Source organism: Schistocerca americana, chromosome 10, assembly GCF_021461395.2.
Source record: "Schistocerca americana isolate TAMUIC-IGC-003095 chromosome 10, iqSchAmer2.1, whole genome shotgun sequence".
Lineage (NCBI taxonomy): Eukaryota > Metazoa > Arthropoda > Insecta > Orthoptera > Acrididae > Schistocerca > Schistocerca americana.
The window spans coordinates 86,250,996-86,271,717 of record NC_060128.1 but is presented as its reverse complement, the minus strand read 5'-3'; the positions used below and the strand labels follow the sequence as shown (position 1 = coordinate 86,271,717).

The 20,722-nt window shown below is 45.2% G+C and overlaps 1 protein-coding gene across 1 annotated transcript in view; it reads left to right on the top strand.

Annotated features, from left to right (window-relative positions):
* The first annotated feature begins 241 nt into the window (after positions 1-241).
* The window catches only part of LOC124552255 (proteoglycan 4-like), a 45,032-nt gene continuing 24,551 nt past the window's right edge, over positions 242-20,722 (top strand). The window contains exon 1 of the mRNA XM_047126536.1: positions 242-299. Coding sequence (XP_046982492.1) covers positions 242-299 — 58 coding nt within the window. The remainder of the gene's footprint in view (positions 300-20,722) is intronic.

Genomic DNA, 20,722 nt, shown 5'->3' with positions numbered 1-20,722 from the left:
GTAGCGTTGGGCCTTCATGGCCTGTTCCGGAGGAGTTTAGTTTTTAGTCGTGACCTTAGAATGGGCAGCGACTGGGACGAAGGGCCCAGGGCAGAGGGCAGCTTAGCCGCTCCCCACCTCACCGCACCACTAGCAGGAATCCTTGTGAGCCGCCTACAACACGCGCCGTCACCCCAGTCCAGGAGTCACTTGCGAGTTCCCCTGGTGCGGGTCAGCATAGCGCGAGGCCTCAGGTGGGCTTATGTCATCATGTGGTGACAAGCCGTCTCGTGTCGGCAGCGGCTGCTTACTCATGATACGTGAGTGCGTGTGGTGAGTCAGCACTGAAGACCGGAGTGTTAGTCTGGTACCCAGGTATCGCAGTTTCCACTGCTTACTCACCACGATAACATCGCACTCAACACCAGACTGGCAGTGACAAATTGCCTGTGCCGTCCGAAGGTGACGCAGTTAATGGCGGGAGATATCAGGCAGGTGGAATGGTCAGCCAGAGCCACGATGACTCAAGAACTGTAGCGGCCTTTCCGCGCCTCACAGGTTGCTCACCACCATTCCCACACGCACCTGCCTCGATATTCTGTGATGTGTCCGAGGCATTTCATTACGCATATCGCCTAATTATCTTTGGAGGAGACAGTTCCTAACAGTTATTATGGGCAGAGGTCATTGTTGGCAAGCGGAACAAAATAATAATTGGATGCTTTTACTGACCACCCAATTTAGATGATACAGTTGCTGAAAGATTCAAAGAATGTTTTCAATCTCGTACCCAACTCATACGATTATAGTGGGTGGTGACTTTAATTTACCCTCGACATGTTTAATTCCGGAGGTACGCATAAAACATCATCCAAAATTGTGCTAAAACCATTCTCTGAGAATTATTTCGAGCAGTTAGTTCATGACCCCACGCGAATAAGGAAACAGTTGTGAAAAAACACTTGACCTCTTAGCACCAAAATAATCATGAGTCAATTATGAGCATGCAAACTGATACAGGGATTCAGAATGAAGTTTCACTCTGTAGCGGAGTGTGCGCTGATATGAAATTTCCTGGCAGATTAAAACTGTGGGCCCGACCGAGACTCGAACTCGGGACCTTTGCCTTTCGCGGGCAAGTGCTCTACCACCTGAGCTACCCAAGCACAACTTACGCCTCGTCCTCACAGCTTTACTTCTGCCAGTAGAGCACTTGCCCGAGAAAGGCAAAGGTCCCTAGTTCGAGTCTCGGTCCGGCACACAGATTTAATCTGCCGGGAAGTTTAATACAGGGATTAGTGAACGCAGGGTTGTCGTAGCGACGTTGAATATTGTAACCCCCAAATCCACCAAAAATAAACGAAAAATATACCTATTAAACAAAGCAGATAAAAATTCACTTGTCGCCTTCCTGAGAGACAATCCGAATTAATGATATAACCCTTGACCAGATGCGGCTTGAATTCAGAGGAATAGTATCGGCAGCAACTGAGAGATTTATACCAAATAAATTAACAAAAGAGCCGACCCTCCTTGGTACACAAAACGAGTCAGAACAGTGTTGCAGAAGCAACGAAACAAACATGCCAAATTTAAACAGACGCAAAATCCCCAAGATTGGCGATCTTTCACAGAAGCTTGAAATTTAGCGCGGACTTCGATGCCAGATGCTTATAACAGTTTCCACAACGAAATTTCGTCTCGAAACCCTTCAGAAAATCCAAAGTGATTCTGGTCGTATGTGAAGTGCATTTCAAAAACAAGCAATGCCTTCTCTGCGAGATAGAAATTGAAATACTATCGACGACAGTGCTGCCAAAGCAGAGTTACTAAACACAGTCTTCCGAAATGCATTCACAAAAGAAGGCAAAGTAAGTATTCCATAATTCGAATCGAGAACAGTTGCCAACATGAGTAACGCAGAAGTGAATATCCTCGGAGTAGTGAAGCAACTTAAATCGTTTCATAAAAGCGAGTCTGCTTGTGGGGACTGTATACCAATTAGGTTCCTTTCGGAGTGTGCCGATGCATTAGCTCCATACTTGACAATCATATACAACCGTTCGCTAGACAAAAGATCCGTAGCCAAAGACTGGAAAGTTGCACCTGTCACACCAATATTCGTTTCGAGAGGGTGCGTTTCTGGATGAGGTACCGAATATATTGATTCCCCCTACTTATACCTCCAAGGAGATCACGAATGTAAAATTAGAGAGATTCGAGCGCGCACGGAGGCTTTCCGGCAGTCGTTCTTCCCGCGAACCATGCGCGACTGGAACAGGAAAGGGAGGTAATGCCAGTGGCACGTAGGGTGCTCTCCGCCACACGCCGATGGGTGGCTTGCGGAGTGTGGATGTGGAATGCTTGTGCATTCAGAAGGAATTATGGAAAAGAGTCACCATGTAAACAGAGCATTATGCGATTGAGCGTTGGTACCGACTATTTAGCTACAGTAATTGTCTCTGAACAGAAAACTACCGACCGAGCAAGAGCGGTAGATGCACAGGGTGAGGGAAAGTTTCTGAGGCAGTCTAAAAAAAATTAACGGTCCACGCAAGGCACGAAAATTTATCACCGCAACAAAGTGTGTGCAAGATTTTGCGACGGCGGATACATTTCAAACCGTACCGTCTGCAGCTCGTGCAACAATAGAAACCGAAAAATTACGGACGGCGCCTTCAATTTTGCACCACAATTCGGGAAGCAGCTGAGGATGAACTTTTCGTCCCCCAAGCTGATATTCAGCGACAAGGGAAATTCCCATTATAGGATATGGATTCCGCCTTTTTGCCAACACACTGTTTTTTCCTTGATATCCAAAACATGTTCCAGCACCTCTATTAAAGGGCAAGAGCTGCACATTCAAAAGACGAAATTCTCATTATGTGGGAGGGTTAATCGGAACACTGTGAGTGTGTGGCACGGAAAATCCTCAAGAAACTATGTCACATGAACGAGATTCGAGAAAGGTTAATATTTTGTATGTTTTGTCACATACGATGCTGTTTGGTCCGCTTTTCTTCTTTGACAAGACTGTGGCAGGTACTTCTTTCCTTGATAGGTTGCAGTTCTGGTTGTTTCCAAAATTTCGTCTTCCAACAAGACACGGCACCCACTCTTTGGAGCGTCGATGTCGCCGGCCGCTGTGGCCGAGCGGTTCTAGGCGCTTCATTCCGGAACATCGCGGCTGCTACAGTCGCAATTTCGAATCCTGCCTCGGGCATGGATGTGTGTGATGTCCTTAGGTTTGTTAGGTTTAAGTAGTTCTAAGTTCTAGGCGACTGATGAGCTCTGATGCTAAGTCCCCTACTGCTCAGAGCAATTTTTAGCATCTATGTCCGTCGCTACGTAAATAACGAACTTCCGCATAGCTGGACTGGGAGAAGTGTTCCCTTGGTCCCTACAGGTCGCCTGACCCAACGCCTTGTGACTTTTTCCTTTGGGGGTGGGGAGTACGTTAAGGACCTTGTTGATGTACGCCCGCTGCCAAGAACACTGGAAGAGCCCAGAGAACGCATCAGTTCTGCTGCGATGACCACTGGCAGGATGTTGCTACGTAAGGACTTGGCTAACGTTTGGACGTGTGCTGTGTGACCAGATAACTTGCAAAAATCCTCCATCCAGTCACAAATTTCGCTTCACACTTCATAAGATCGTTCCATTTATAAAAAGCATAATTGTGGTGCTGAGTCAAATGATTTTCTCATATCGACATACACTGCTTCTTTCTCACTACCTTGATCCTTGGCTTTCAGCATGTCATGGAAGAATAAACGCGAGTTGGGTTTCACACGATGGATGTTGTCGAAATTCGTGCTGGTTTGCATGAAGGACGTCATTCTGTTCTGTATTTGAGCTCAGAATACGTTCTAAGATTTCACAACAAATCGATGTGAACGATCATGGTCAGTAGTCTTGTGGTCTCTACTGCTTCCCATCCGGTATATGGGTGTGACCTATGCTTTCTTTCAACTACCGGACGCAGTCTCTTGTTCGAGGGATTTACGACAGATTGTAGCTAACAGAGGGCTACGCCAGACGCAAATCGGGTATAGAATCTCACAGATTCCATCGGGCCCCGTACCTCTGTTCTAGCGGTTTCAGCTGTTTCACTACGCCACTGAAACGAACACCTATTTCATTTATATTTTCAGTAGTATCTCAGCTATTGTATTCCTTTCACGTCCTTCTAATGTCCTTAGTGAAGTCTCGTTTCCGCACCAGTTCTACACAGCCATTTGCTTCCTGTATTTTATCCCCGCTACCCACAGAAACGCAAAGAGTGTATCTCATGGCACATAAAAAATTTGAAGGCATTTACCACATACAAATAAATAGGATCAAATGCATGGTCCGATTCAACCTATCTGCTTTGAGCCATGTGTGAGGTCGTGAGTTCACGTTGTGAAGGATGTATGCAGTCTGTTATTAAATGCTATATGTGCTTCTCTTAGTTATTAGTCTCATTACCCAGCAATTAATGAATGGTGTCTAACCGAAATCAAGAAACAAAACGTACAGTTAATAGTGTAATCCATGGTGTTTGTAAACTTTCCTGTTTATTCCAAATATATTGTGATGTACGAGAGTGTTGTTTGAATGAAACCACAGAGCACAATCTTAATTCTCGATAGGAAAGTGGTATTTTTCTAAGAAATATTTCATTCTTTGTTTCTGTATTTGCCCAACGAAAGTGTTAGGCAGGAAATTAAGAGCCCAAGTTAAATTATTGTGAGTGAAACGATTTGTGACTATTAGTATTATGTTGTTTCCTATAACTGTTCAACTGTTTTTGTAATGTGGCAAGTTATCCAGGGACCTAAGCGCATAGCTCAAATAATCGTGAGTGCAATCACTATTGATGTTATTTTTAGTTCTGGATTACAAAAATATTTGATGTTTCTTTCTAATGTGTATTTGAGGCGTCGCGTATGTTATTGTTGCCTACCGCTCACTCTCGTGGTGATGTATGTTTTTGTGATATGGCTTTGTAGTGATCGTTTAGTAGCATGGGGTCGAGTCTTTGGTATATACTAATTATTTATTTGCTTTCGCTTTTTATCCACTAAATTTTCGTTTGTAGTGTGATTCCAATTTTTCGATCAATTCGTCGTTTTGTGGCGATGTGTCTGGAGTCGTTATCTGCGTCTCAGCTATACAGGTCAAGCGTATGATACAATTCCAATCGGTTTTTTTTTTGTTATGTTAGAGGGATTCGTGTGTGCCTTTTCTTCATTATGTGTTTTTTTTTGTCGGGGTGTCTTGTATTGCAGTCTTCGTTTCAGCTACATCATCCATTATATGCTGCGATTCCATTTGTGTGTTATTTTTTATATTTCATTTTTGTTTATCCTGGAGGAATTATTGTGTGTTATTTTCCGTTGTTTTGTAGACGTGTGACTTTCACCCCTGTCTTCGTTTTAGCTCAAGAGAAATATTCGATCCCAACTGCCTTGTATTTTTTGTTCGATTTACTCTGGGAGTATTTGTGTATGGTTTTTTTTTTTCGTTACCGGAATGAGATTCTTTTCAGTGTGTGTGTGTGTGTGTGTGTGTGTGTGTGTGTGTGTGTGTGTGTGTGTGGAGGGGGAGGGGTGGGAGGGGGGCGGCGCAGGTGGCTGGTATCAGTGCCTTCGTTTGATGCACAATGTCAAGCGAATTATTCGATTTCAATTGTTTGTTTCTTCCATCTTTTTGTTCGATCTATTCTGGTCGTATTTGTGTACTTTTTTTTCGATTAGCAGTACGTGAATCTTTTGTGTGTATGTGGAGGAGGTGGAGGAGGGGGGGGGGGGAGGAGGTGGTAAGTGGCTGGCGTCGGAGTCTTCGCTTGATCTATAGGTCAAACGAATTATTCGATACCAATTTTTTCTTTTCTCTATATTTACTCTAGAGGAACTCGCGTGCGTGATGTTTTCATATTTTGGTTGCTTGGAATGATCTCAGCTTCATTAACTTTTTTTGTTGTATCCACCCAAAAAAATCCCAATTATCACGATTCTCCTATTAATTTTATCTTAGCAGCTGACTGAAACACTTCGTGTGTTTTCTCTCTTTGTCTTCGAGCGCAGTTGGTGTATGTTCGGGTCGTCTTCTTAACAGAATGTATCCGGCCTGTAATTAAATGTTGTCTATGGTTGTCTTAGAAACTCGTGTAAACTATCCACTTTATTCGAAATATGACGTCATGGTTCAAAGGAGACGGGTGGAATCGGACCTTGCTGTAATGCCAACGAATGTCGCGATTTGCACGTTTCGGCAGCAGACTTTCTTTCGAGGTACTCACGTGCTGGGTCGAGGCGGCGAGTAGCGCAGAGCAGCTGGGAGAGGGTGCGGAGTGGCTGGGCCCGCCACTAGGCTACAAGCTAGGCTACGCTACACCACGTTCCGGTCGCTATTTCCGGGAGCCGTTTCGAGAGAGAGAGAGAGAGAAGGGGGACTTAGGCAGTGAGCTCCGCAGACGAAACACGCGACGCGCGGCCGTAAAGATGGCGAGTTTAGTGGCCTCGTGCGATTCCTCAGCCGCCAGACGGGCAGAGCCAGCCAGCTCCAGAAGAAGCGCTCCGTTCCACACCTGGCGGCTGAGAGGCGCCGGATATAGACGGGCGCCCAGGGGGGAGGAGCGCGGGGGAGGGCACCATGGAGACACCCCGTGGCCAGCAAGGCACTACTGTGCGCGCACATCTACTCGGCCACTGTCCAAGCGGCCAACAAACAAGTATTTCCGTACACTGAAGGCCTTCATGACCTGATGCCTCAGCTGCTGGTACACAAAACACGTCAGAACACTGTCGCAGAAGCAACGAAAAAAGCATGCCAGATTCGGAAGAACGCAAAATCCCGAAGACCGGCAAAGTTTCACGTAAGCTCGATGTTTAGTGCGGGCTTCAATGCGAGATGCGTTTGATAGTTCCCACAATGAAACATTTGTAAGTAGGCTGTTTATGTTTTTATGTTGGTAACGCCCTCCTTGAAAGGGGGGTATAAGATGAACATCAACAAAAGGAAAACGAGGATAATGGAATGTAGTCGAATTACGTCTCGTGATGGTGAGGGAATTAGATTTGAAAATGAGACACTTAAAGTAGTAAAGGAGTTTTGCTATTTGGGAGGCAAAATAACTGATGATGTTCGAAGTAGAGAGGATATAAAATCTAGAGTGGCAATGGCAAGGAAAGCGTTTCTGGAGAAGAGAAATTTGTTAACATCGAGTATAGATGTAGGTGTCAGGAAGCCGTTTCTGAAAGTATATGTATGGAGTGTAGCCATGTATGAAAGTGAAACATGGACGATAACTAGTCTGGACAAGAAGAGAATAGAAGCTTTCGAAATGTGGCGCTACAGAAGAAGGCTGAAGATTAGATGGGTAGATCACATAACTAATGAGGAGGTATTGAAGAGAACTGGGGAGAACGGGAGTTTGTGGCACAACTTGACTAGAAGGGATCGTTTGGTAGGACATGTTCTGAGGCATCACGGGATCACCAATTTAGTTCAAATGGTTCAAATGGCTCTGAGCACTATGGGACTTAACATCTGTGGTCATCAGTCCCCTAGAACTTAGAACTACTTAAACCTAACTAACCTAAGGACATCACACACATCCATGCCCGAGGCAGGATTCGAACCTGCGACCGTAGCAGTCGTGCGGTTCCGGACTGCGCGCCTAGAACCGCTAGACCACCGCGGCCTGCCACCAATTTAGTACCGGAGGGCAGGGTGGAGGGTAAAAATCGTAGAGGGAGACCAAGAGATGCGTACACTAAGCAGATTCAGAAGGATGTACGTTGCAATAGGTACTAGGAGATGAGGAGGCTTGCACAGGATAGAGTAGCATGGAGGTGGTGGTGGTTAGTGTTTAACGTCCCGTCGACAACGAGGTCATTAGAGACGGAGCGGGTTAGGGAAGGATTGGGAAGGAAATCGGCCGTGCCCTTTCAAAGGAACCATCCCGGCATTTGCCTGAAACGATTTAGGGAAATCACAGTAGCATGGAGAGATGCATCAAACCAGTCTCTGGACTGAAGACCACAACAACAACAAACGCCATGTAGCGCTCTGTATGAAAATCACTGGCTGTGCTGTGTGCAGTCTGTGGCTGGTTGGCATTGTTGCAATATTTTCTATTGTGTTGGGTAGTTGGATGTGAACAGCGCGTAGCGTTGCGCAGTTGGAGGTGAAGCGCCAGCGGTGGGAGAGAGAGATGGCGGAGTTTTGAGAGCGGACGATCTGGACGTGTGTCCGCCAGAAAAAGGAAATTTGTAATACTCGATATCACTAACTGATTATATATATATTATATATATATTGTTTGTTCTCTATCAACATCTTCCATTTGCTAACTATGCCTATCAGTAGTTAGTGCCTTCAGTAGTTAGAATCTTTTATTTAGCTGGCAGTATTGGCGCTCGCTGTATCGCAGTAGTTCGAGTAACGAAGATTTTTGTGACGTAAGTGATGCACGAAAGGTATAGATTATTTTTAGTCAGGGCCATTCTTCTGTAGGGATTATTGAAAGTCAGATTGCGTTGCACTAAAAATATTGTGTGTCAGTTTAGTGTTGATCAGAGTTAGTAAAGAGAGAAATGTCTGAATACGTTCAGTTTTGCCCAGCTGTTTGAAAATTAAATAACGTAAGAGGATGTATCAGCACGTCATTAACAATTTTTCAAAGGGAACGTTTCACATTGTCTCAAAATATGGTAGAAAACCCTAAGAGATTCTGGTCGTATGTAAAGCACACCAGTGGCAAAAAATAGTCAATACCTTCACTGCGCGATAGCGATGGAAATGTTACCGATGCTGGTGCCACTAAAGCGGAGTTACTAAATACAGTTTTCCGTAATTCCTTCACGAAAGAAGACGGAGTAATTATTCCAGAATTCGAAACCAGAACAGCTGTTAGCATGAATGACAAATAAAGATATCTTACATGTTGCGAAACAAATCTCTTAAGAAAGTCAAGTACTCCGGCCGAGATGGTATACCAATCAGTCTCCTTTCAGAGTATGCAGACACAATAGCGCCTTTCTTAGTAATCATACACAACCGCTCATTTGACGAAAGGTCTGTTCCTAAAGACTGGAAAGTAGCACAGGTCACACCATTATTCAAGAAAGGAAATAGGAGTAACCCATTGAATTACAGACCAATATCACTGACCTCAATTTGCAGTAGGATTTTGGAGCATATACTGTACTCGAACATTTGAATTACCTCGAAGAAAATGACTTATTGATACATAACCAACACGGATTCAGAAAATGTCGTTCTTGTGCAACACAGCTACCTCTTTATTCCCATGACGTAATGAGTGCTGTCGACAAGGGATCTCAGATCGATTCCAAATTCCTAGATTTCCGAAAGGCTTTTGATACCGTTCCTCACAAGCGACTATTAACGAAATTGCGTGTATATGGAATATCGTCGCAGTTGTGTGACTGGATTCGTGATTTCCTCTCAGAGAGGTCACAGTTCGTAGTGATAGAACGTAAATCATCGAGTAGAACAGAAGTGATATCTGCGTTCCGCAAGGTAGTGTCATAGGTCCTCTGCTGTTGCTGAGTTACATATATGATCTAGGTGATAATATGAGCAGCCCGCGTAGATAGTTTACAGATGACGCCGTAATTTACCGTCTAGTAAAAATCATCAGACGATCAGTTCCAATTACAAAATGATCTAGAGAGAAGTTCTGGATGGTGCGAAAAGAGATAGTTGGCACCAAACAAAAGTGCGAGGTCATCCACATGGGTACTAAAAGAAATCCAATAAATTTAGGGTATACGATAAATCTCAAATCTAACGGCTGTCAATTCGCCCAAATACCTAGGAATTACAATTACGAGCAACTTCAATTGAAAGACCACATACATAATATTGTGGGGAAGGCGAAACAAAGAATGCGCTTTGTTGGCAGAATATGCGACAAACCCACTAAAGAGACAGCCTACATTACACTTGCCCGTCCTGTTGTGGAATATTGTTGCGCGGTGTGGGATCCTTACCAGGTAGGACTGACGGAGGATATCGAAAGAGTGCAAAGAAGGGCAGCTCATTTTGTGTTATCGCGCAGTAGGGTGAGAGTGTCACTGATATGATACGCGATTTGGGGTCGCAGTCACTGAAAGAAGGCAGTTTTCTTTGCGGCGAGATCTATTTACTAAATTTGTATGGCCAACTTTCTCTTCCGAATGCGAAAATATTTTGTTGAGTCCCACCTACATAGGGAGAAATGATGATCATAATAATAAAATGAGAGAAACCATAGCTCGAACGGAAAGATTTGTGTGTTCCTTTTTCCCGCGCCCATTCGAGAGTGGAATCGTACAGTAGTAGTATGAAAATGATTCGATGAACCCTCTGCCTGGCACTTCAGTGTGAATTGCAGAGTAACCATGTAGATGTATATGTATGATCGTGGTCCGCGAAACTTTTTCATTCCTCACGTATCGTGCAGAGTTGCGCTGGAGATCTTCAGAGGTGAGAATGTGATAGAAAAGCAGCACAGGCCGCTCAACAGAGGGAAGACCACTGAATCTGACAGGATACCAATACGAGTTTACATAGAGTATGTGAAAGACCTTTCGCGTCTTCTAGCTGCAGTGTGCGATACGTCGCTGGTGGAGCAAAGTGTTCCCGACAACTGCTAAAAAGCGGAGGTCAATCTCGTTTTCAAAAAGGGTCGTCGAACACAAGCACAAAACTATAGGTCTGTATCCCAGACGTCGGTCAGTTGAAGTTTGGAACATGTTTCGTTTTCGCTTACAATGACACACTCCTGGAAATTGAAATAAGAACACCGTGAATTCATTGTCCCAGGAAGGGGAAACTTTATTGACACATTCCTGGGGTCAGATACATCACATGATCACACTGACAGAACCACAGGCACATAGACACAGGCAACAGAGCATGCACAATGTCGGCACTAGTACAGTGTACATCCACCTTTCGCAGCAATGCAGGCTGCTATTCTCCCATGGAGACGATCGTAGAGATGCTGGATGTAGTCCTGTGGAACGGCTTGCCATGCCATTTCCACCTGGCGCCTCAGTTGGACCAGCGTTCGTGCTGGACGTGCAGACCGCGTGAGACGACGCTTCATCCAGTCCCAAACATGCTCAATGGGGGACAGATCTGGAGATCTTGCTGGCCAGGGTAGTTGACTTACACCTTCTAGAGCACGTTGGGTGGCACGGGATACATGCGGACGTGCATTGTCCTGTTGGAACAGCAAGTTCCCTTGCCGGTCTAGGAATGGTAGAACGATGGGTTCGATGTACCGTGCACTATTCAGTGTCCGCTCGACGATCACCAGTGGTGTACGGCCAGTGTAGGAGATCGCTCCCCACACCATGATGCCGGGTGTTGGCCCTGTGTGCCTCGGTCGTATGCAGTCCTGATTGTGGCGCTCACCTGCACGGCGCCAAACACGCATACGACCATCATTGGCACCAAGGCAGAAGCGACTCTCATCGCTGAAGACGACACGTCTCCATTCGTCCCTCCATTCACGCCTGTCGCGACACCACTGGAGGCGGGCTGCACGATGTTGGGGCGTGAGCGGAAGACGGCCTAACGGTGTGCGGGACCGTAGCCCAGCTTCATGGAGACGGTTGCGAATGGTCCTCGCCGATACCCCAAGAGCAACAGTGTCCCTAATTTGCTGGGAAGTGGCGGTGCGGTCCCCTACGGCACTGCGTAGGATCCTACGGTCTTGGCGTGCATCCGTGCGTCGCTGCGGTCCGGTCCCAGGTCGACGGGCACGTGCACCTTCCGCCGACCACTGGCGACAACATCGATGTACTGTGGAGACCTCACGCCCCACGTGTTGAGCAATTCGGCGGTACGTCCACCCGGCTTCCCGCATGCCCACTATACGCCCTCGCTCAAAGTCCGTCAACTGCACATACGGTACACGTCCACGCTGTCGCGGCATGCTACCAGTGTTAAAGACTGCGATGGAGCTCCGTATGCCACGGCAAACTGGCTGACACTGACGGCGGCGGTGCACAAATGCTGCGCAGCTAGCGCCATTCGACGGCCAACACCGCGGTTCCTGGTGTGTCCGCTGTGCCGTGCGTGTGATCATTGCTTGTACAGCCCTCTCGCAGTGTCCGGAGCAAGTATGGTGGGTCTGACACACCGGTGTCAATGTGTTCTTTTTTCCATTTCCAGGAGTGTATTTCTGAAGACTGAAAATCTTCTCTATAGGAATGAACATGGGTTTCGAAGTCAACAATCACGTGTGAAACCCAGCTCGCCCTGTTCGTCCACGAGAAAGCGGTAGATACCGGTGCCCAGGTAGATGCCATGTTCCTTGACTTCCGGAAGGCTTTCGATACAGTTCTGCACCGTCACCTAGTGAAGAAAACACGACCGTACAGAGTATCTGAACAACTGTGGGACTTGAGCGGAGAGTTGCTCGCAAACAGAGTACAACATAGAAATGATAATTAATCGAAAACCTCAGCTGCCAACAGGTGGTGTTGATTCACCTCAGTGGGGACAGCTGAAAATGTGTGCCCTGTCCGGGACTCGAACCCGGAATTCCTGCTTACGTGACAGACGCTGTATCCATCTGAGCCACCGAGGACACAGAGGATAGCGCGACTGCAGGGACTTATCCCGTGCACGCTTCCCGTGAGACCCACATGCCCAACTGTCCACAACCTACATTCGTAATGGTCCTAAAGGATATTTGCCCAGTGTAACCGCCCCACAGAAATGAAGTCAATGATATTGTGCCAAATGTAAACTCCCCACAAATATCGTTAAAAATGAAAATATGTGCCAAGTGTAACCTCCCAATACAATTATTAAATTAAATGAATTTTTATATATATTGTAACCTCTGAACAAAATTGGCTCCGACTTATAGTCTCTATGCAAAGAATGCATTCACACTTAATATTCCCACAAAATTCATTTTTCATTTAATGTCAAGTTCGAAATAGAAAATTTCTAAATACCAAAAATAATAAAAATGTTTCAGTGACCTGATAAATTTTATAAGGACAGCAGCGCTGACCTTCGGCCCTATATTCTGAATAAAAATACAAAAATTCTTACTTCAATAAAAACTGCATCTATATCTGCTCTTAATTATACATTCTTCGACACAGCTTCGTGCAGTGCTAGCGTATATATATATTTTTTTGATTCTTGTAGGAAATGCATAGGAAATGTTCTTTAAATTGAAATGAATGTTTTTCTTTAAGATAGTTACTTTATAAAAAAAAATTATTATTGGGGCATTTTTTGAACAAATTAATTACAATTAACACACATTATTAGATATGCGCAATGCTGCTTCTTTACCTTCTACAACAACACTCACCGTCCAGAATCCTGACCAGAGTCAAGAGAAGAGCACACCGCCGACGCATCCCGACTCCCGCTCAGTACAACCGTCCACTCGCTACTGTCGACCGACTACTACTACTGCCGACTCGCTACACACTACTGTCGGCTCGCGCGGTCAAGCGCAGACTAGCAACAGCTAACGATAAACTACTCTCTGGTCAGAGATTCTGTCATGCCTCGCCCATCGCTGGTAATGTATACGTCTTTCATAACGCTCCACTGGAGGGGCAAAAATTTGGCATCGATGGTGAGTCACTTGGAAGGAGGTCAATGGCCGGGTAGCCTTTAAGTATATGAAGATAGTAACTGTTCTGAAAGAACAAATACCAATGAAGACCATGCAGCTTCTCTAGAGACACTATGGATGTAGTGTGTGGACACGTAAGGTGAGACTGTGGGTCTCGCGGGAGGCGTGCGCGAGATAGTCCCTGCAGTCGCGCTGTCCTCTGTGCGCTCGGTGGGATGTAAGCAGGAGATCCCGGGTTCGAGTCCCGGTCGGGGCACACGTTTTCAGCTGTCCACATTGAGGTATATCAACAACACCTGTTGGCAGAAGAGGGTTTCGATTAATTTCATTTCTTTCTAGAGAACCTGCATGGTCATCATTGGTATCAGTCATTTCGAAAACAGTTACTATCTTAATAGAGTACAGCATCGGGTACAAAAGTTATTTCGGGTCTGGTCCAAGAGAGAGTTATAGGACTATCACTTTTCACAGTAAGTGTAAACAACCGAGTAGATAACGCAGAAAATTGTATACAAAGTAGTGGAAAAGCTGGAAAATTTTGGCGAATTGCAAAAAGACCCGCAGAGGACTGACGCTTCTTACAGGGACTGGGAACTGACACGAAACATATTCAAATGTAACGTATGGCGGATACACCCACAAAAAACCGTTGTCGTGTGACTAGATGAAAGCAGATAATCAGCGGAATGCAGTTACTTACATAAATTATCGAACAGTATGTGTACGACGGGATTGGAATTACAGTCATCACATGTAGTTAATTTCGGGTAAGGCTGACGCCAGACAGATTCACTAGAAGAATATTCAGGAAATGCAGTCCATCAACAGAGCAAGTCGCTTACAAAACAGTCGATCGACCAACACTTGCACAGCGCTCGTCATCCTACTATCCATAGCAGGCAGGACTGACAGAGGAAATAGAGAAGATACAAAGAAGAGCAGCGCGTTTCGTTACAGGTCCATTTAGTGAGCTCGAAAGCGTCGCGGAGATGCTCAGCCAACTCCAGTGGCTGACGCTGCAAGAGAGGCATTTTGTCTCATGGTGTGATTTACCATTGCAGTTTGAGAAGCGTTCGTCCTTAGAAGGGTCAACAAATATGTCGCTGCCTCCTACATGCATCTCGCTAAAATACCATGAAGATATAATTAGAGAGATTCGATCCCACACGGAGGCTTACCCGCAGTCGTTCTTCCTGGAAACTACTCCTAATGGCAACTGGAAGAGTGTCAGACGTCGTTGTCTCCTGACCTTCATTGCTTACATATTCCGCCCTCACAATCATATTCCGCACATCAAGACGCTTCATTCGAATCCAAACTCGATAAGATAAAGTCAATGTTGTATGAATTCATGTGAACGGTATGCAAATAACAAGTAAGCGCACCATGGTTGAAATACTCGAGGCTGGCATACACACACACATTCCAGACACGACGGTCACAGGAGCTTTTAGTTCGAGAGAGGCAAACCGCACGCCAGGAGGCTGGTCCAACCTATCTACGTCGGCCAGCGACCGCCCGTAGAGTAGACAGCGTTTGCCCGAGTAAAAGGACAACCCCGTGTTCGGCTTAAAAGCAAATTCCGCTAGATTTTGTGGGAGCGCCCAGCCTACGCGTTCTTTACAAATATAGCATGGAGTTTCAGAGCTTTTCACAGGGAGACAGCAAACGCCAAAGCTACAGATTTCTGGATTGGTCGCCTTAAACAAAACGTCATTCTCCCGTTTTAGAAGAGCAATGCTGATTGGCAGACGATATTCCTGACGCCTTGAGCTGAAGGAGTAATGGAAGAGACCGAAAGATATACCCCTTCAGGTATGGCGTGGAGAGGCACCGTTCTGTTGTCGCTCTTGGAGCGAGGAACAAGTCTCTCCTCAGTACTTCACTGGGAGAGCACCTCTGTCAAGAGCGAATCGAAGTGTGACTCTATATTGAGTCCTTGCGATTAAGCGTTGTTCACTGTGTTGGCCAACACACTCATTGTGCGGTGTGAACGGACAGAGTTGTAGTTAAACGCCTGCGAGCGAATTTGTGAGTGGCATCACGGTGGACTTGTTATCTGACAGGTGTACGACGCCAATAGTTAGACTAGGGGCGAATAGGAGTCCTTGACTTCGTCAAGGCGTAGGCAGAGTTTGATTGGCGAAGGTCAATCCAGATAGAACGAGAGTTATCTTATTTGTCAGCAGCGAGCGGCACAGACAGCAGTCATCGCAGCTTACAGTATTGTGCACTACAGCTATTGCGAGCCCCATATTTTCTCCACAACAATACACTTCACTGCATTTCACACGCAACAGCCTCGACCGTACCTAGCAACATTCTAACGGATAATTATTCGAGTAGCCATGCCTCTCAGCCATTCTTAAACTTTGTATAGAAATTTCATTAGCGAATCCTCTCCTTAAGAGGTAACTTCACATTCCGAAAAGAACCCGGAAATAAATTGTTCAGTTCATAACTGAAAGTGTCATTGTGATTTCTCAGAATTTTTGCAAAATAAATAATAATTTTCGTTAGCTTCATGTTTTTGTTACACTAAATAGCACTACTCCAGTACCCAGGTATCCCACTAGTTACATAGAAAATGTTTTTGAATTTTTGTGTCATTTCCTTACAGTGGACGACTCCAGCAGGTATTTATTGCTGAAAGTTTTTCAGGCATTTCTCTTTAGAACGTTAGGAGCGTCTGACTTCTGAAGTAGTGTGGGGGTGGAAATTGCATCTCGCAGGAGCCTCAGATTAATCCATTGCGCAGAATGACAGAATAGCACCCACACGCTCGCGACAGGAAGGAGGGGAAGTGAAACATCTACGTAAAGTACCCTCCGTCACACATCTCAACGTTCCTTGCGGCGTATATATGTAGATGTGGTAGGTCCTCCTCGTTTCGTTGATGAGTCTTGTCAGCTAATCCGTCAGAGGTTTCATCAATCACAGTTAATTTCTGTCTTTGAGAAGTATTATCTCTACCCATCATCTGTGACATTGCACCGCGTCCCTTTTTCACAGTATTTGTGTCCCTCTCCGACGTCCGACCCGTCAGACTGCAAGACTCAGCGAAACTCAAAGCACCTCCGAAGATGTCCAGCGCAACTCTGGACGAAAAGGTTGCGAGACCATACATTCCGGAAGATTCACCAGCAACTAAAGCAGTTTTCTGTCCTTGGAAGCAGCTGCAATACAGTTGCACGACATATTCTTGTAGTTAGCTGGCCGTTTTATCTGGTCTACTCCGGCTCTTTCTGCCTACTGCCTTGAAGTACTGCAATGCAAGAGGCTAGTTGGCGTTGTTGATGTGGTTCTCAGCGTGAAGATTAGTTTCATGCAGTTCTCCACGCAACTCTTCTTCATCTACGAATAACACCTGCTTATTGTATTCGAATCTCTGTTCCCCTCTACAGTTTTTACCCCGTCATATTCCCGATTGTCGGTTCATTGATACCGTAAGATGTGCCTGATGAACTTATTATTCCTTGGAAGTCAGTCTATGCCAGTGTATCTTTTCTCTCCAATTCAGTTTAGTACTTGGTATCTAGTTAATCGGTCAACCGACCTAATCTTCGCTACTCTCATATAGCAACACGTTTGGAAATCTTCTACTTGCCGGCCGTTGTGGCCGAGCGGTTCTAGGTGCTTCAGTCTGGAACCGTGCGACCGCTACAGTCACAGATTCGCATCCTGCCTCGGGCATGGATGTGTGTGATGTCCTTAGGTTAGTTAGGTTTAAGTAGGTCGAAGTTCTAGGGGACTGATGACCTCATATGTTAAGTCCCATACTGCTTAGAGCCATTTGAACCATTTCATCTTCTCGTCTGACTCGTTGATTCATTCTGTACGAGGCTACACTACAGTCGTACTTTCAGAAAGGAGATCGTAATGTACAAATTTATGCTGGGATGAGGAAAGTCATGGGATAGCGATATGGCGGTAGTGTCGCGTACAAAAGGTATAAAAGGGCAGTGCATTGGTGGAGCAGTCATTAGATGAGTCATGTGGAAAGTTTTCAGACATGATTACAGCTGCACGACGGGAACTGAGATCCACAGTGTCAAGGGTGTGCCGAGAGTACCAAACTTCAGGCATGACCACAGACAACGCAGTTGCAGGTGCCCTTCACTTAACGACCGAGAGCAGCGGAGTTTGCGTAGCACTGTCAGTGCTAACAGACAAGCAACACTGTGTGAAATAACCGCAGAAATCAGTGTGGGAGGTACGATGAGCGTATCCGTGGGCGTTGATGGGCTACGACAGCACACCTCGACGCGAGTGCATTTGCTAGCCGCACTACATCGCCAGCAGCGCCTCTCCTGCGCTCCTAACCGTATCGGTTGGACGCTAGACGACTGGAAAACCGTGGCCTGGTCAGATGGGTCCAGTTTTCAGTTGGTAAAAGCTTATGGTAGGGTTGGAGACCTCTCAATGTCATAGACCCAAATGGTCGAGAGGTACTGCGCAAGCTGGCGTGGCTCCGTAATGGTGTGGGCTGTGTTTGCACGGATCGGACTGGGTACTCTTGTCCTACTGAACCGACCAGTGACTCGAAATTGTGATGTTCGGGTACTTGGAGGCCATTTGCAACCAAACTAGGATGGAATTTTTTGGATTACAACATGTCATGTCACAATTCTTCTCGAATGTTTTGAAGAACATTCTGGAAAATTTGAGGGAATGAATTAGCCACCCAGATCGCCTGACGCGACCCGGACGGTCACTCATCCAAGTACTCACCACACCCAACGCTGTTTAATTTCGAAAGTCTGACAGTAATCGTCGAATTCATCTTTTCTTTTTTTCCGTCCTGCGTATCTGTTACTCCTCTATTTTTTGTTACTGTACACTGTGCGGCGAATGCCGCATGATATCCTTCAAATTTCATTGGTGAAGACTTCAGTCAGGTTTTTATTTATTTATTTATCTATCTAGAGAGTGTTGACGGTCTTCTGACCAAACACGACGAGCTACGGCCATTGATTAACAGGCGGCATGAAACATCTACATCAACATCTACATGGTTACTCTGCAGAGGGTTCATCGAACCATTTTAATACTACTTCTCCACCATTCCACTCTCGAATGGCGCGTGGAAAAAATGAACACCTAAATCTTTGCGTTCCAGCTCTAATTTCTCTTTTTTTATTATGACCACCGTTTCTCCCTACGTAGGCACGTGTCAACAAAATATTTTCGTATTCACAAGAGAAAGTTGGTGATTGAAACTTCGTAAATAGATATCGCCGCAAAGAAAACCGACTTTGTTTCAGTGACTGTCACCCCAACTCGCGATAACACGAAGCGGGTTGCCCTTATTTGCACTTTTTCGATGTCCTCCGTCAGTCCTACGTGGTAAGGATCCGATACCGCGCAACAGTATCCCAGCAGAGGACGGACAAGTGTAATGTAGGCTGTCTCTTTAGTAGGTTTGACGCGTCTTCTAAGTCTTCTGATAACAAAGCGCAGTCTTTGTTTCGCCTTCCCCACAATATTATCTATGTGGTCTTTTCAATTTAAGTTGCTCGTAATTGTAATTTATAGGTATATAGCCGAATTAACAGCCCTTACATTTGTGTGATTTATCGTATGCACAAAATTTATCGGATTTCTTTTTGGACCCATGTGGATGACCTCGCACTTTTCTTTGTTTAGTGCCAATTGCCACTTTTCGCACCATACAGAAATTCTCTCTAGATCTTTTTGTAACTGGAATTGATCGTCTGATGATTTTACTAGACGGTAAATTACAGCGTCATCTGTAAACTATCTACGCGGGCTGCTCACATTATCATCTAGATCATTTATGTAACTCAGAAACAGCAGAGGACCTATGACACTACCTTGCGGAACGCCAGGTATCACTTCTGTTCTACTCGATAATTTACCTTCTATCATCTGTGACCTCTCTGAGAGGAAATCATGAATCCAGTCACACAACTGAGACGATACTCCACATGGATGCAATTTGATTAATAGTCGCTTGTGAGAAACGGTATCGACAGCCTTCTGGAAATCTAGGAATATGGAATCGATCTGAGATCCCCTGTGAACAGCACTCATTACTTCATGGGAATAAAGAGCCAGCTGCTTTGCAAAAGAAAGATATTTTCTGAATCCGTGTTGGCTGTCTATCAATAAGTCATTTTCTAGCAGGTGATTCATAATGCTCGAGTACAGTATATGCTCCAAAATCCTACTGCAAATTGAGGTCTGTAATTCAGTGAGTTACTCCTATTTGCTTTCTTGAATATTGGTGTCACCTGTGATACTTTCCAGTCTTTAGGAACAGACCTTTCGTCAAGTGAGCGGTTGTACCCACACCACTTGAGAAACTACATAAAGCGGCTGGATTATTACATCCTGAATCCCGCAAAATTTTACACGAGCGGACATAAAAAAATTGAAGAAAGCTTCGATGAGTGTCGCCCCTATACGGTGCTTCATGTGGACATGGCAGACGTACATATGGGAAGTGATTGCTTGCGAGGTGCCGGGGCTAGCAGTGTATTTAAATTCTAGAATCTACATATGTAAATAATGCTCTAAACCCCCCCCCCCTCCCCCTATTCTAACTCCGACTTTTGCTGTTGCACAAGGATTAAAAAAATATATGCGAACTGACTGTAATCAACCCTGCAAGTGGAGTAGAAAAGAGTTTGGCACCTGCAATAATTTAATTTGATAAATAAGTTAAATAAAGGAAGGTTTCATTAACGTAGTGAGAAATGATGGGTTGCTCTACCGATTAACAGAATGAAAGTTCTGTCCAAAATAACAATATGATTTATTAAGACTAAACACAAAATAATAAACAAAAACACATGAAACATTTATAATACATCAAACTGGCTCAAATTGGATACTCAAACAAATGCTGTGAAGGTGAAGTTGTCCCTAAACTAGATTGTGAGGTTTATGATGAAGTGGTATGTGGAGCCAATTCCTTGCCACTCAAATCTTAAGAGAGACACACAGCTAACCCAACATTAATTGCTGCTACTCAAGACAGAACAAAGTTAGAAAAAGACGAACAGGCGCGCTCTGCTGAGCTCTGATTATCACCTAGGAAAATCCCTATCTGCCGGTGCTGCGGACATACATTACCAAACTGTCTTCTTAACTGCCAGAACACGA